This window comes from Myiozetetes cayanensis, unplaced genomic scaffold (genome assembly GCF_022539395.1).
Source record: "Myiozetetes cayanensis isolate MyiCay16 unplaced genomic scaffold, myiCay2020 scf24, whole genome shotgun sequence".
In the NCBI taxonomy this organism is placed as follows: Eukaryota; Metazoa; Chordata; class Aves; order Passeriformes; family Tyrannidae; genus Myiozetetes; species Myiozetetes cayanensis.
Window position 1 is genome coordinate 4,440,937 of NW_026087456.1, and position 15,487 is coordinate 4,456,423.

The following is a 15,487-nucleotide window of genomic DNA, read 5'->3' on the forward strand; positions in this document are numbered from 1 at the left end:
TACCCTAGAACCTATTCCCTTTTATAAGTCCTGACTGTGAAAGCTTCCACAGCTTTGATTCCATTTCTCCTAAAGAAAATCAGATCGATGCACAGCAGAGAAACAGAGAAGGAAATGACATGAAGAATGGGAAAAGCACAGAAAACGTTAGTATTCCACTCTGTGTATCGTGCCCACATTCTCAATGCTTAGAACAGTTCTCAAAAAGAATTTAATCAAACAGCAAAAAGGAACTGATGAAGGTGGCAGGAACAGAAAACTCTGAGGGACATGGATGGGAATTTTCCACTTAGGAAGTATGTGACCAAAGTGGAACATGACAGAGTTCTCCTAAGCCATGCAGTGATATGAAGAGTAAGACATGAACAGGCATAGCACAGAAACATGGGGGTATAAAATGCACTTAATTAGATGGCAAGTTGAAAGCCAACGCTAATGACCATATCACAAATCAGTCACATCAATCACTGCTACAGGGTGATGTGGAGGGCAAAGGAATTTAAAGAACTAGATTAACAAAGGAGAATGTGCAAACCTGTAAGTGATCCTAACTATTAACTGCTGGAAGCTGGAAAATGATGATTGGAAGGTCACTCTGTATTTAATTTGTTTCTTAATACTCTTACACATTTGTCAGTGTAGAAAGAGATAATGTAGCTGTTATACCACTTGTCTGCCTCAGAAAGGCATGATTTCTGTTCATCTGCAGGGAAGTGTGTGCCTGAGAATATGGACTTTATTACAGGCAGAGCTGGTGGCACGGCCTGCACTTTAAAGCCTGCCTGCCATTTCCTGTTTTAAGGCCCTGTTTTCCATGTGCTTACCGTTTGCACAACTGGAACTCAAAATTTCAGGCTGGAATTTTTGATTCTGAATGTCTGCCCCAGGCTGAATATTTTTAGCAAGTTGTGGGTGAAATGGTTCTGCAACTTCTGAATATCACAGTAAGGAAGAGTAAATTCTTTTAGCCTATCTGGCCCTTCCTATTCTGTCTTCTGGTGCAAGGAAACAGCAGCTATTTTGATTACAGAAAGGGAGAAAAAGAAGGACTGATGTAGCATTTGGACTTTTATTGCTCAATAAATACACTAAACTAGCCCTTACATGCCTAGATCTCGTTGCCTAAACTGAGGCAAAGGAAACAAAGTTCTGGAAATATAACAATGAGTTATGTTATGTCACATGCTGAAACTGAGAAAATATAGGGAGTGCAGTTTTTTAAATTAATTCCACCAATTTTTAGCATTGAATCCAGAAGAGCAGGGACTTCTGTTATGGAAATAACTTGTATTTAAGTAAAAAGCCTTGAAACTGCTTCTTGTTTGATATTTTGCAATGTAAGATGAATAAGAATACATTAACGATTTTGCTTGTATGACAAAATCTCAGATACAACACCCCTCTGTTTCTTTAGCAGCATGAACACAGTGCTCTACACTGCAAAACAACTCCACAGCTCTGTATTTAAATCTCCTCTGGTCTACTCCAGCAATCATTTCTACTGGCTTGACTCAAACTGCAGAGTAAAAAAGGAATAATTGCACTTTAATAAAAGGGTTTGGAAAGCCAGCATGCCAAACCATTACACATTTCAAATAATCGCTGCCTACTTGACAGATTTACTGACAATTTAAACATTAACACTGCATTAAAAGTAACTCCTCTATAAAGGGCTGCATTGTATTTTACCAACAAGTAATACATATGCTCTAATCTAGCAAGGATACAATTACATAAACTACATAATCTCTGCTTTTTTAATCAGTCTGTATTTAACTGCATTTGCAGCAGCTCCATATTTGGTCAAAGACAGACAAGACAAGTTTTTTCTCCCATGGAGCTCTGCCAATACCTGACCACAGCTCTGGTAGCTCCGTACTGTCAAATATCTTGGAAAGCTTCCTGAACTGACAACCCAGTCCTCAATCCCACTGCAGATACAGATACAGCTCCACAGGCACTGGCACTACGTAAGCTGCAAACAGAGGCGTGTTTAAGAAAAGACAGAATTTCCACTTTTTATCTCTGGAGTGTAAAACATTTCTATCATTATCATCACCTCGTATATTCGACCTCAAGAAAAACTACCAAGAGACACTACGGTTTTTAAACTGCTCCTGCTGTTAAAACCTCAAGACTTCTTTCTATTTAAATATTAAGGCAGTATTAATTTCTCCATTTAAGTGCTTTTAAACATTTTTAATAGCACTACTTGTTAATTCAGGCTTTAGTCTCTGGTTTGTAAATATTGTTTATATTAATGAATACATAATTATTTTAGTAAAGTATTTCCAGAGCAATTATTACCATTTTAAGAACAGTAATGGACAAAAAAAAGCCCCTACTATTTTGTTGACACATTTATATTTAAGCTAGACATCAATATCTTGCTTCATGCATGCTAGTGCTGCACATCTCCATCCCTAAGTCCTGTTTCCTCAGGAAAAAAAGGCTAGAAATAATATCAACATTTACATAGGACATTTGGAATAAATGTTCAACTACTGTACCTGCATAGGACCTGGAATGCAAGACAAAACCCTTTCTATATTTTCAGAATTCACATCGACATCATTTACAGCAACTAAAGCATCTCCTGGAGGTGAAACAGACAAAAACATGAGAAAGTTAGTTGGTATCACACCACAATACACAGCCAAAGTGTCTTGTTTTAAAAATCAGTATGACCCTCAAACAGTCATAAATTTATATTTGTTACATTTAAGAAGATGGTCTCTACATGCAATTTTTACTGTGTTTAGAAACATGAGCGTGTCACCTCAATGCTCTTAGGGCCTTACTGCCATGCTTGTATCATTTTACAGAAATCACTGAAGCATGGAATGGCTTGGGTTGGAAGGGACCTTAAAGACCACCCAGTTCCAAGCCCCCCTGACACGGGCAGGGACACCTTCCACTAGACCAGGTTGCTCAAAGCCTGTCCAACCTGTCCTGAAACACTTCCAAGGATGGGGCAACCAGAGCTTCTCTGGGCAACCTGTTCCAGTGCCTCACCACCCTCACAATAAAGAATTTCTTCCTAATATCTAACTTAAACCCATCCTCTTGTGGTTTGAATCCATTTCCCATTGTCCTCTCACTACAAGCCCAAGCAAGGAGTCTCCATCTTTCTTGTAGGTTCCCTTCTGTGACTGGAAGGTCACAATTAGGTCACCCCGAAGCCTTCTCTTTTCCAGGCTGAACAAACCCAACTCTCTCAGCCTTTCCTCACAGCAGAGGTGCTCCATCCCTCTGATCATCCTCCCATAGAGTAACTGTCCAAGCTTCTTCCTTCCACCCAGGCTTGTATCACTCGTGTTCCTTTACCAGAAAACACTACAATTTCACCAACCAGATTATCTCCCCTCCCTTGCTCTGAAACCACCTCTGTTCACTTGCCAAGCCTTCTCCAGTGCTACTTCCACTGATAAAAAACCACTACTGTTCCCAAAAGCACTCCAAAACTCACTCTTCCTGTAGCATCTTACAAGTTCTAGGCCATCACTTACACCAAAGGTTTCAAGTGTTGGCTGAGATAGAATCTCACCCCCTGAGCCCCCCTCTTTGAAGCAGCCCTGGCAGTTACTGTGCACATCAGTAATTCTTGGCTTAGATCACTGAACTGGCACAAAACCAGTCACTCTTCCTCATTTCTCCTTTGTCTCTCAAGCCACATCACAATTTAGTCCTTTCCCTTCTTTTCCATTCCTCATCCACACTGCTGTGGTTTCTTATTCTGCTCTCTCCATGCCCGTTCCTCCTGCCTAATGGCATCTTGCATCTTCTACATCTGGCACTCTTACTCTCACTGGGAATGGGGAGGAAAAAACTCAGGATCCCAAAGAGAAAGTAATTAACTGCAAATGGAAAAGGTTTGAAGAATTAAAGGCACCAATCACAAAAACAGAAAGAACCAAATTAGAGCTTACAAACTTAAAATCCACGTTCAAGTTTAAAGTACAAACATCAAACTGGGATTTCTCTCTGAAGGAAAATATTCTCAAGAAGTATCCCAGTGATAATTAGTTAATAACCTCTGCCTCATCCCCCTCAGAAAGATGCATGTTTGAGCACAGAGTGCACAAGAAAAATATGAGACCAGTGGAAAAGGAAACCAACCTGTGAAGTTAGAAAACATAAAAGTAAAATAACATCAAGAGATAAAACTATACAGGCCTGTCAAAAGGAATAGAAATTGCAAAGTAAAAACAGAAAGCTTTTTACCATTCATTTACTTTCAAAAAGAAAATGAAAAAAGGAAGCAGCATTAAAAAAGGATACATATTAAAGATACTTTAGCTGTGGTAGTGGGAGACTAAAACCAAAAGATTTGATTACTTAAGCTGGCAATTTAGAACATCAGTCCAGTGTTTAGGGTGAGATTTTAGGTTGAACCTAAGTCAGAAAAACTCTCACTAAAAGGACATTCCTTTATGGTTTCTATAATGTCAACACCCAAAGGCGGAAGCGCTTTTCAGTATAAGGCTTTATCACAGAGGAAGAAACCAATAAATATTACTGAAGTAGCAGAAATATAATGGAATTAAACAATACATTCATCCTCAAGAAGGTAGGCAAGTAACATAAAACACGAAAAAGACAAACACAACACTTGGATGCCTCAGAAAAGGCCTTTCCTGAGAAGGCAGGTCAGTGATCCCACAGTCCTCCTTACAATGTCGTGATTAGATGAGGCAACATAAATTCATGACAACAACTATACCCAGTGACTGCCAGTGGCACTAGGATATAGGATTTCATGCTTTCCTGAGGATTTAGTCCTTTCCTGAGCCAAATATTCGACTCCACAGTAACAAAATAGGCCTTACTTTCTTTCTACTTAATTTTCTTTGGTGGCACTTTCAGTTGTCTCTCCTTTCTGTCCTATGGGGTGAAAAACGTGATTAGTTTGTATCTTGTACCTTCTGTCTGTAGAAAGGGAAATAAAGAAATTAGCTTCTTCCTTAACACTGAAAGTGGCTTGATTCCAAGGTCATTCTTATGCGTGAACTAAAAATACCAAGAGCTCCTCTGGAAGAGCAAATTGAAAATCAAGCCTCGTTTTGCTTCAGCTGCACCAAGGCTCCCTTAAAGCACCTCCACATCCTCTCCAAGATTATTAATATGGTGTTCATCACTCAGGCAGTGTAAAGAGATTAGAAAAAGGATTTGTAGCAAATGTGCATATTAGTGTAATTATATTTTAAGCCTTCGCTTGGCAACAAAAATGTGATCAACTGCAGAAATACTGAACCACTGGAAGGTTCACCACGTATTTCAATTTTCAAGGGAGAAGACTTGCTCAGCTCAAACTGACAGGGTGATGATAATGACAAATCAGTGCAACACACAGCTAATGAGAGAAAGAACATTCTTCTTAACTTAACCAGCACTAAGGAAATACTGAGTTCCCCAAAAATGCAAGCAATATTCTCTTTAATGCACCAGACAACAACCAACCACTCACTCTTATGAAAGAAAAATTCATTCCTACTCTTTCTGACAGTAAAACCAAGAAAAGGTTAAGTTGTAATATACACATAAAAAGGTTATCTCCCCTTGGAATAAGTTACATTGGTTTTTTTCTTTCAGTAATAGTAGCTCTCTCACTAACCTCTGTGGTTCTTAATGCACAGTACAGTGAAGTTTTAGTCTATGGAATCTTCAACACAACAGTAATTCAAAGACAGAAAAGTTAAGAGTTAAAGAGCATTTAAAAGCAATTCACTAAGTCCATGCCAGAGTTCTGGGACTTGAAAATTAGTAATGAAAGGCAGAACATTCAGGCTACTCTAATATAACAGGAATTATAAACAGAATTACTATGTTCTTTATTAAGAACACTACATTAAAAATCGTCACTCACAACTACAAAAGAAAGCATAAACTGCTCTTCTCCTCAACTGAAGCACTGTTTAAACAAAAGTTGTTTGGTGTTCTGTTTGTTTAGTAATTACTGTAGACCTTAGGAATTGTGCTGTAAGGAGAACAGTCATCTGATCCACAAAGCCATTCAGAGGAGCTGCGGGCACTTTGTGAAGCCATGTGCACCTCTGGAACCACATCTCCCAGGGTGGAATACACAAACACACTTTGAAAGAAGAGCCATCACTATTTGCACGTTGCATACTCAAAAGTGTATTATTTACTGTATGCCTAATGCACATATGTAAAACTTTCACTGCAGCAATAAATATTTATTCCAGTCAATTGGTAAAAAATGTAATCACATACCATAAGTGGAACAGCTTTCCAGAGGACCTACCCACTGTGATAATGAATTGCAGTGGAAGGGTTTATACATGCAAGTTCACTTTGTTAGACTTTCCCCATCTACATTTTATTTGAGAATTGTCTCCTCTGCTTTAGCATTGTGAAAAACTCCCAGACAGTGAGACTGACTTAGGTCTTCAGACATTAAAGACATAAAAAAAAATTGCACAAATTGTATAAAGTTTAATCTCATTTCACTTACTTAATGTTCAACCACTTTAGGTTAAATGTAGTAAAAGTCTAAATAGTGTTTGCAATTGTTTAAGTTCATCTGACTTGATGGTCTGCAGAGTCAAGTCGATTTATCTCAGACTAAATATTGGTGAATTACAGATGTAGAGACAAACATTAGAAAAAAAAAATTAATTCCATTTTTAGAGACACATTGAGCAACTACAATAGAGGAAATGAATTTTCTTCAGGCAGCTCCAAGATATCCGACCTTGAGTTAACAAATTTATTGTTAGAAAAAATATATGTCCTTCTGCAAGAGAGTAGATTTAGATCAGGTATTTGGAAGGAACTCTTCCCTGTGAGGGTGATGAGGCAGTGAAACAGGCTGCCCAGAGAAGTTATGTATGCCCCACCCCTGGAAGTGTTCAAGGCCAGGTTGGGGAGAGCTCTGAGAGACTTTGTGTGGGACTGGAACAAAATCATCTCTAAGATCATCTTCCAACCCAAACCATTCCATCATTCTCAGTCCACAAAGAAACTATAAGATACCCATAAATGTTCTTCACACAGACTTCACAGGACTGTTAGTTCTGTTAACTATCCAACCCCTGGTGATGAACCTGCAGGCACCATTTCTAAAGGCATTATCTCCCATGCATTAAGCCAAGGGACAATGATTGGTCAGTGAACACCACTTCCATACTGTGATGGAAAATGAACACTTTTTTTCCTGAATCAAGTTGTTCACGTGGGAGAGGACGGAGGACACTTTTGCCACAGAATCCTGGTATTTGGTTTCCTCTGTTCTCAGTAACGACTTGGTGGAAGTATCTACAAAAGTTCATCTATTCCTTTCCAAAAACAGGCAAACTATGGAACACATTCCTAGTGAAGAAAGCCAGATTACTTGTTTTATATGTTAGCAGGCTGCTTCCACCCAAACCAATGCTTCTGTGCTTCACGAGAAAATTAAAAGAATATAAATCATATCCCAAACACCACAGTGAGGACACAGCAAAGATTATGCAAGCTCTGTGTTTCCATCATGTGTGCCCAACATCTCTGCTTTGGAGAGTCTTCTCAAGAAATACACCATGATACTCCACATAAAAATCTCAAACTCTCACAGCATTTTGGGCCTTTCAAGGACATATTTTCCTAACAGGACTCTTAAGGAGTCTTGGACTTCTCAAGTCATTGCATCCCTGTTCAAAACTGTATTATTAGAGTCCACTTTTACTATCATCCACAATGAACTGCTGTCCCTGGAGAGTTTTCACGTTTTTTTGACAACTGTACATACTGATAAGGTGAGAAGATTCACGCTGAGATATTTGGTGATGAGAGCAGTAAGATGGTTTCAAAGAAGATAACAACAGTACGTTCTGCTAGTGACAAGAGCTCTGCTGGACTTTCAGTGTGGTTGAAATTACTTTTTCATTTGCTTTATAGTAAAGATGATGCTCATCAGCATTTACAGTTTTCCCTGCTATGAGTAGGATGGATTTCAATTTGAAGGGGGATGGGAAGCAAATCATAATGGCATTTTCCTATCATACCCCTTATTTGTCTGGATCTAAAAGCAGGTATTTTGGGGAGCTTTTCTTTTTGAAGATACACTCAAAGATGAGACTAGAAAGCTTTCCATAGCAGACCAAGCTTTGCATATTGTTGAAAATTAACTTAAGCAAAGAAACTGTTTGCCAAAAATACAAAAACCACTTTTAAGAACACGACATAAAAGCAACTGTATTTCATCATAACCAAAATGAAATTTACAGCAAGAGTTCAAAAAAATCAATGAGGGCTTTTCTGTTTTGAAAATTTAAGATGGATGCTGAACTGCTAAATATTAATAAAAAAAAAGATAAATGAACTGATAAAAACCATATGGATGGAGTGCCATCTATTCAGAGTTACAAAGCAGCAGGGCTTTTTTTTTTTTTTTAGCTTGAAAAACCATTGTATTTACTTTCATATGGTCAGTGCCTGCATTCCACTTGGCTAATAAAGTACAGCAAAAAGACTTACGACTTCCATATGCAATCTTAAAAACAAAAATTAAAGTGCAGTGCACAAATAATAAACAGATGTTTTAAGTGTTCAAAGCTATAAGGGATACACATTTCAAAATAATTAAAAGAAGCCACCTGAGGGAAGTGATTATTAAGGATGGAAAAGGCAGCTATTTCTACTGAAAATGTTAAAGCAATAACCACTTTGTGGGTCAAAATGAGTGCTGCAAACTGGTCACCAGGAAGACCACTGGATGTTGTTTTAAAGCATGTATTTCAAAAGGAAAATATGGTTTGTAAGACTACAAAAACCGGTCTGCTCCACCATTAAAGTACACTAAGCAGCAGAACAAGAACAGGTTAATGTCTATGCCCACACGTGTAAGTGAAGATGAACACATTCATAACCAGACCAGCAAGCAGGTACCACACTGTACTGATCAGATACTCCTCATTTGTGATAGTTCAAGAAGCTGCTCACTTTTGTGCTAATTCTTCCATTTTAGCCTGACCACAAAAATATTCTTGACTCTTTCCACAATTCCCAACAGGATTCCTAAAACCTGCTTTCATCAACAACAACTGAAAGGCAAAGTTCTACTGTATTTTTTTGAACTTTCTGTCCAACTTTAGACCCTGTGAGGATCTACTGAACTACAGCTGCTTCAAAATCAGGCTTTGGTGTATACCACAAAATCAGGCTTTGGGTGTACACCACAGCTATCCCATCCTCTGAGGGTGCAATACAGATGCAGTAAACCAGACAGTTTTTTGACAAGAACAAACATTTTTTTTTACTGTATATTCTTTATGCAGACAGCACTGAAACCCGAGCATCTAATTTATGCAAAGCATCCCTATTTCTAGACACCACATAAAAAATTCCAGAGTATTCAACTTCGCTATAGATACATCCTTTGAAAGTATTTTTATATGAAAATTATACATTTTATACTGTTGGCACTGAATACAGCTCATTTTCCCAGTTAAGAGCTGAATAACTCCAGTATGGTTATAACTATTTTGTTTTCAATGTGCAAAAACAAGGCAAGGGTTGGTGACAGCCTAGGACATTTTAAACTGCGAGGCTCTTTAGATTAAAGTAAATTTTCTTCTATTTAAAACAAAACAAAAACCCCACAGATTCTGTCCCCACTAGCTCTGGGAATCATTAAGTGCAGCAGATGAAATACTATCTCTGTTTAGGTTCACTTGATCTCCTGGATCTGGTATTTGCCTGCACTGTTTTGACTTCACACTTGCTCTTACGAACATGCCATAGACAAATTTGTGTCCCAAAATTAACTTCCAGGTTATAAATACACACTCTTGCACTAATTAAATTAAATACCATTAAGCAAATCAAACTCACTCACTCCTCCCCCTCATTCTGCATCCCCCACTTCTTGACTAATCAGTTCTTGCTGGAGAAATTGGAAAGCTATCCAGTTTTCCCTCTGGAGTATTCTTTAGGATCCCTACCAAAAACACGTGCTGGAAGAATCAGCCTGTCAAAGCACGATCTGCCTTTTTACACACACAACACTGGGATTTCAAACCAACTCATGCTGACTTTGTGGGATTTGTGCTACTATAGCATTAGGATTTTCAGGATCTTCTAACCATCATCCCATCTTCTGCTCTCTTGCTCTACGAGGGATCAACTTCAAAGGGAGTTAAACAACCTGCTGCCCGTTGCAGATGTGGCCTGGTTGTCTCACATTTACTGTCTCCAAGGCTGGCCTCCTGTGAGCGCCAAGTCCTTTTAAGGGCCTCAATTAAAGTGGGAGTATTTCTACTCCCTCATTTCCACTCCCAACAGTTCATTCCTCTCAATTATTCACGTTTGGGTGCTTGTCAGACCTTCCGTGACCCAAGTTTAACGTTCTACACCCCCAAAACACTATACAGCCAGTTTTTCTTCTGGGTTAGGTTCCTGCCAGGTTATTTAGTTGCATCAGCTCGTGGAAGTGTCTGATGAGCCAAAGCAACACAAAGGAGAGTGACTAAGCTGGCTCACTGCCTCCCCAAACTGCAGCACCACTATAGATTTGGAGTCTCCCCATCACAACTGCTGAGGAAGCAGCTGTCAGACGTGCTAAACAGAGAAATAACCAAACAAGGCTATGCAGAAAATTCACAACAAGTATCTCACTTGGTACTTTTTTCCTAATTTTTGAGATACAAAATCCATTTAAAGCATATACAGTAAAGCTTTTCATCTAAGGGGGATGCTGTGGAAAAGACTGAAAACTAAATACAGTATTTGGCAGACTATAGGCTTTCCCCAGTCCCACTTATCTAGGGAGTAAATCCTGCATTAAATTAAAGAGGTGGTGGTGGTGTATTTCTTGCTCCATGTTCAAGCTGCTCAGTCCCTGTACACTAAGGGATAGTCATCTCCTTCCTGTATTTACACCTTTTAAGTTATGTCACATGTTCTTAAAACCACTAATATAGTAAAACTGATTAGGTAACAAAGCATCAGAGGCCATGACATTGATTTAAAATTATCCCTCAAGAACTGATGTAACGGCTTGTATCTCAGGAATACTCAAATCAGCTGCCTAAAAAAGAAAAAAAAAACCTCACAAGTCTTCATTTCAGAGGAAGAGGGCAGAGGCTGACTATTCCTGTGATTACTTACCGATCAAGATTTGACCTGTTTTCACTGCAGAACTACCTGGCACCAAGCCATGCACCACAAGCTTCTCTTCACCAGCTCCTCTGGTGACTTTATCCTTCCTGCCTTGTTTCTCCACTCTTTTGCTGCTCCATGAGGACTGATGGACAATTCCCACTAAGGCCTCCAGCAGCCTCTGCTGCTCCTCTTCTCCAGCACTGCACAGTTTTCTGGGATTCACATAAACATGCACATCTTTGTACTTCTGCTGAACGGTGACGCCCATTTTCTGTGTGGATTGGTGTTTCAATATGGAAGTAGGACCAGTGGAGTGCACATTGCAGCTTCCACTGTCTTTCTTACCAGAATGCTTGGGTAAAAGATTTTTCTTTTTTAATATTTTGGTCCATTTCTTCAGTTCGTACTTTCTTTCCTTTCGTGAGCCCTCTTGAATAATTTCAGCTTCGTTTTCACGAAACCTGACGTGATTCACTGCTGGCATTTCTGGACAGCTGTTCTGGAGCAGAGCTTCTTCTTCACTTTCACTCAATTCTAAATAAAATAATTCCCCGTTTTTCTGCACACCATCCAACCATTCCGGCTCAAGATCACTGGGAAAGAAGAAAGAACGATCAGTGACAGTTCTGATAAGGAAGAGTGCTATGCAAGTGACATCTGACTGTTTTAAATAGGGAGGGACAGCGTGCAAGGGATAAAAAGAGGAAAAAAAAACCCAGTTTCCTCCTGAACATTGACAGTTAAACTGTTTCTTCAAATGCCTTACAGAACAACAGCCATTGCAAATAGCAACATTCCTTTTTCTGAAAACAAAGAACAAAATACAACCGCAAACCATTTATTTCACATACAAGTTCTAATTAGTAATTACATTCATGGGCATGATAGGGCTTTCTCTTAGGAAAAACAATGCCATCCTATTTGTTCTCTAACATTATTTTTGCCTTTATAATACAATCATGGTGTGATTTTTGGGGTTATCCTGTGCAGAGTCTGAAGCTGAACCTGGTGATTCTTGTAGGTCCCTTCTAATTTAGGATATTCTATGATGCTATGGGAAGACAGGTTGTACTGTCAGCCCTTTGGAAAGACAAGATTAACATTTTAAAATCACTTAAATTTAACAAAAAAAAAATCCCCAAACAACCCAAGACGAAATCTAGGTAACACTTTTTAACAGTCAAGTTGCAAACAGCAGCACATTCAAGCTCACATGCAAAAATCCACACTAAAAAGAGGCAGCACTGCTGTTAGAAACAGTTCTGACAGCTGGAGTGGATCACTTGAAGTCACAAGCAACACCCTGCTGCAAAGCCAAGGCAAGGCAGCTCCAGGATGTATTAACAAAAGTACCATCAGCACAGCACAAAAAATTTTTTGTCCTAATTTGGTAACAACGATGTGTCAACCACGTCCAGTTTTGGATAGTACGTTTTAAGAAAGAGGGAATAATTGGAACATATCCACAGCACAGAGGCAAATAGTAAGTAGTGTATAAACATGTTTTAAAGGGAAAAGAGACTGAAGGAAATCACACTCTTTTGGCTGAGAAAAAAAATACAACTAGAAAAATGGTTGCTGAGGGGCAAATAGGCCAAATGAACCCCAAGATGAAGCACCGAGTGTTACCACAGGATGAGGATCAATAATGACCAAAGTAGGAGTACTCAGAGTTTTAATTATCTAGAATACTCTGTATGGAAGACTTCCAGGAACAGACAAGGACGGTTCATTCATCCCAACTAGATGACCAACAGGTCTCCCTGGTTCATAAAAATCATACAAGGAAAAACTAGATCGGAGATTTGCATCAGAATTAACATCATTCATTGGTTTCAAGTTAAAATACATTAATACATTTTATACCAGAACTAATTTTACAGAATAATGAGCAAGTTTTGTTTAGAACTAGTATTAAATATTTCAAATAGAGCATTAGAGAACAGATAAATGAAACAGCTTCAACACTATGCAAAGACATTGCACCACAGCACCTTTAAGGGCTCAAAGAAGAGATCTGGCTGGACTAAGAATATAGAAAACATTGGCATTACTCTCCTCCTGGAGCCCCAGTTACTGAGAGAAGCATATGGATGTTGCAGACAGGAAGAAACATCACGCACTTCCTCTGCATTTATTAATTTTTTGTGCCCAAGTCGATAGTTTTAAAAGAAGAGCCATGACTTGGGAGGATTTGGCTAATCCTGATGGCTCATGGGTAAGTCAGAGTTTGCAGCTTGTACTAGGTCTTACTCAAGATCTTGAGTATCTCACTCAAGGCTGCAAAGGCCAGACAGTATCTGATATCTTTCAAAAGGTGGTAGGCAAGAAATAACATGCCAGAGTTTTCCCTTGTTTTGTTTTTAAAGTACTTCTGCATTCTGGTAGATGTAAGCAAAATTAGGAAAAACCAAAATCGAATAAGGAAACACTAAAAATTTATGAAGGAATAACATGTGGATTAGCAGAAACTCCTGTGATGTATGTATGACAGCCATTTTACTCCCTCTCTAAAAGGGATTGTGCTCTTTGGAAAAGCTCTTTCTTCTTAGGGGCAATGTCAAAATTCCAACTTGGATGTCAGTTCATTCACTCACATTCTCCAGCTTTGTTGTGTATTCTTACTACAATGTACCTTATGGACTAAGAAAAGAAAAGGGGTGGGCATTTGTAGCATTTACATTATAATGTAAAGGAACTCTCACTTTCTCAATGCAGATCTGTACAGACATCTGAAAAAGCAAAGTCTGAGACAAGAAATCTACACCTAGGATGACACGTTTTCCTCTAATGCTGTAGTGTCACCACTGATTTAAACTAAGCAAGGAAAAAAAAATCTGATTTCCATCTCTCTTCCCTTGTGTCAAAACAAGCGTTTCCACCTACATCTGGAGGCTTCAGTTAAGGGACCTAAAAATCTGAAAGACCCACATTCCTTTAGAGCAGTTCCACTGATGCCACACAGGTACTTCTCCTTTGGGATAAATTCCTGGAAAACTGTGCCAATTCAAACTGTCCATGTATGGAAGAAAGATATACCAGAAAGAGAGGATCCACGTTCTGTTTCTGAAGCAAGAGAAAGCTCTTCTCACCCAAGGAAACTAAAACAATAAAACCATTAAGATCTTGTCTCTGCCCAAGGCAGGGGGATTGGAATTAGATGATCTTTAAGGTCCTTTCCAAACCAAACCATTCTGTGATTCTATGACCAGTAAGCCTGTTTTAAAGCAATGAAACAACAAATCAAGCCTTAACCACTTTTAGGTAACTGCACTCAACTTAAATTCCACCCATATGAGACTCTGCAGAAGTGAAGATCGTCATCTTTAGTTTTTCAGACCTTTGGCTGTGCCACAACCAAGTACAGCTTCACGCTGAGGCATCGATTTGGCATGGGCAAAGCTGCCATCCTCTGACTGCCTATGGCTGCCCAGAAGGATTCTGACTTAGTGACACAAAATGTTAAACTCTGTTATAACAGATCAGAACTACTAAAAACACAAACACGCTGCTTTCCCCACTGGCACATGAAACCATTCACTTCTCAGCTCTGCCTGAGCACTTGGCACTTGTAACACACGTGCGAAGCCCCTCCTTCCCCTCCGCTTCGCAGGCCGTGTCCAGCCGGGATACAGGACTCATCCCAAGCACTGCCCGGGGCTGAACTAACGCTGCTGCTCGCCGCGTTACCGCCCGGGCTCGGCACAGAGAGCGTCTCCGAAAGCACAGAGCGTCCTCTGCTACCGGAACCATCACCGCTACACCCACAGCGCCGCGGCGGCGCAAACCCCACGAACGCTCCCGACCGCGGCTCGCCCTTCCCGGCTCCGCCCTTACTCGGAGCTGGCGGACAGCGAGGAGCTGCAGGAGCCGCTGCCGGTGCCCGCAGGCTCAGCGCCTTCTCCCCTCGGCGGCTCCATCGCCTCGGCGGCTCCGCTCCCGCCGGGCCCCGCGGACGCCATGACACCTCCCCCCCTTTCTCCCCCACCCCCCACGCGCCGGGAGGGCACGTGGCCCGCGCCGCGCCCTCCCATTGGCCGCGTCCCCGCGCGCCATGGAGACGGCGGGAAGCGCGAGGGGCTCGCGCCGAGTGTGTGAGGAGGGGGGGGAGCGGCACCGCCAATATAAAACTGAGGGCCAACCTCCCCGTTCGCCGCCTCCAAACTAAGAAACTGCCCTAGCAATCCCTCGCGAATAACCAGGCTATTTAGTTAGCTGCCTGATGTCAAGGTCCCACATCTGCCCCGTGAAAGAGGTTGGTAGTGACATTCGGCAGTCCCTGGGCCAGAGCGTTGTTTGTAATCAAACGCTGACCTGGAGCGGGGAAACGTGAGGTAAAAAGTGGCTGTCAAGTCAAATAGGTAGCAGTGGGGTGCCTCTCTGC

At 40.5% G+C, this 15,487-nt stretch overlaps 1 protein-coding gene across 1 annotated transcript in view; it reads right to left on the bottom strand.

The window, feature by feature from the left end:
* Positions 1-15,071, bottom strand: part of INTU (inturned planar cell polarity protein) — a 33,977-nt gene extending 18,906 nt beyond the window's left edge. Inside the window, exons 1-3 of the mRNA XM_050320600.1 lie at positions 14,941-15,071; positions 11,110-11,696; positions 2,511-2,596 (exon numbers count right to left, since the gene is read on the bottom strand). Coding sequence (XP_050176557.1) covers positions 2,511-2,596; positions 11,110-11,696; positions 14,941-15,065 — 798 coding nt within the window. The 5' untranslated portion in view covers positions 15,066-15,071. The remainder of the gene's footprint in view (positions 1-2,510; positions 2,597-11,109; positions 11,697-14,940) is intronic.
* Between the last annotated feature and the right edge of the window lie 416 nt (positions 15,072-15,487).